The sequence below is a fragment of the Cyprinodon variegatus genome, unplaced genomic scaffold (genome assembly GCF_000732505.1).
Source record: "Cyprinodon variegatus isolate N-32 unplaced genomic scaffold, C_variegatus-1.0 Scaffold265, whole genome shotgun sequence".
Taxonomy (NCBI): domain Eukaryota; kingdom Metazoa; phylum Chordata; class Actinopteri; order Cyprinodontiformes; family Cyprinodontidae; genus Cyprinodon; species Cyprinodon variegatus.
Window position 1 is genome coordinate 45834 of NW_015150718.1, and position 1112 is coordinate 46945.

Here is a 1112-nt window from a genome sequence, read left to right on the forward strand (position 1 = left end):
TAATGGAAATGTAATGAGCATCTGAGGAACACATGAACACTAATGTTATATCAGTGTTTAAATCCTTAGTGAATAAAGCTTGTCTAAGCTTCAGCCACAGCTCAACATGTTTCTGTATAGCATCAGATCAACATCATTAAGAGACATATCGTTTGTTCTGTCCCTAATTATGCCAGACCTGCAAACCTTTTTTTTCAATTTCCATTTGGAAAGCTTGAGTTTCATCCAGCTGCAGCTCATCAGTCAGGGCAGCAAGACAAGGGTTTCCAGGCTCACAGCAAGGGTCCTCTTTGTCTCAGTCTCACACCCAGGGCATGGTTCTCATCTAGTCTGGCTCTATAAGTTCTGAAACTCAAGAGAAATGTGTTGCAAAGGTCTGCTTTGCAGACGTTTGGTTCTGAAAGGTTCTAACCTATCCTTGAGGATTCCTGAGATCTGGGTCTTTCTGCTTCGGCAGGATCTCCATCTTGCCAGAGATTGACCCCAGCTTCATGGAAAAGGGAGAGGAGGCAAAGAGAGCAGAAGGCAAAGAGCAAGAATCAAGTTTTCTCTGTGGTTTTGTCCTGTCCTCACAGAGACGGGGGCTGGCAAGTTACACCTATGTGGGAGTTCCTGTGAATGCTTTGGAGGCCTTGGCTGAAAATGGGGGCCGCAGAGGTCCATTCAAGCTGTTTGCAGGTCCACCAAATATGGGATCTGGGCCTCCAGCAGCACCATTCTCCCCTACCTTCTCTTGTGATGATAACATTTTTATTTACTGCATTTCTCTTACAGCCCAGCTGAAGGCTGTGAGGTAGCAGACACAGGGAGGTCTCCCTGCACCAGCTACTAAACCATTGCATGATTTAAAACCATGGATTTTGTCTTTATTACAAATTTCAGGAGGGAGATTGGAAATCCTGCAGTTGGATGGGTCCATTCCAGGTGTTGCTGATCACCCACACAGTAGTAAAGGTTGCCCGAGATAGCCACTTGGGTCCATGCATCCCACTGCAAGAAGTTCACTGGCTGAGTAACACACCAGACATTTGAATTGAGAAAGCTTCCTGGAGAGGTGGAGAAACGTCTTCAAATCCTGGAAACCAAGTCCAGTGGGGTTTTTTTACTTTTAC

General features: G+C 45.7%; 1 protein-coding gene across 1 annotated transcript in view; it reads left to right on the forward strand.

Annotated features, from left to right (window-relative positions):
- LOC107089783 overlaps positions 1-797 on the forward strand; it is a 9105-nt gene extending 8308 nt beyond the window's left edge. The window contains exons 5-6 of the mRNA XM_015382749.1: positions 576-678; positions 775-797. Coding sequence (XP_015238235.1) covers positions 576-678; positions 775-797 — 126 coding nt within the window. The remainder of the gene's footprint in view (positions 1-575; positions 679-774) is intronic.
- Positions 798-1112: the final 315 nt, after the last annotated feature.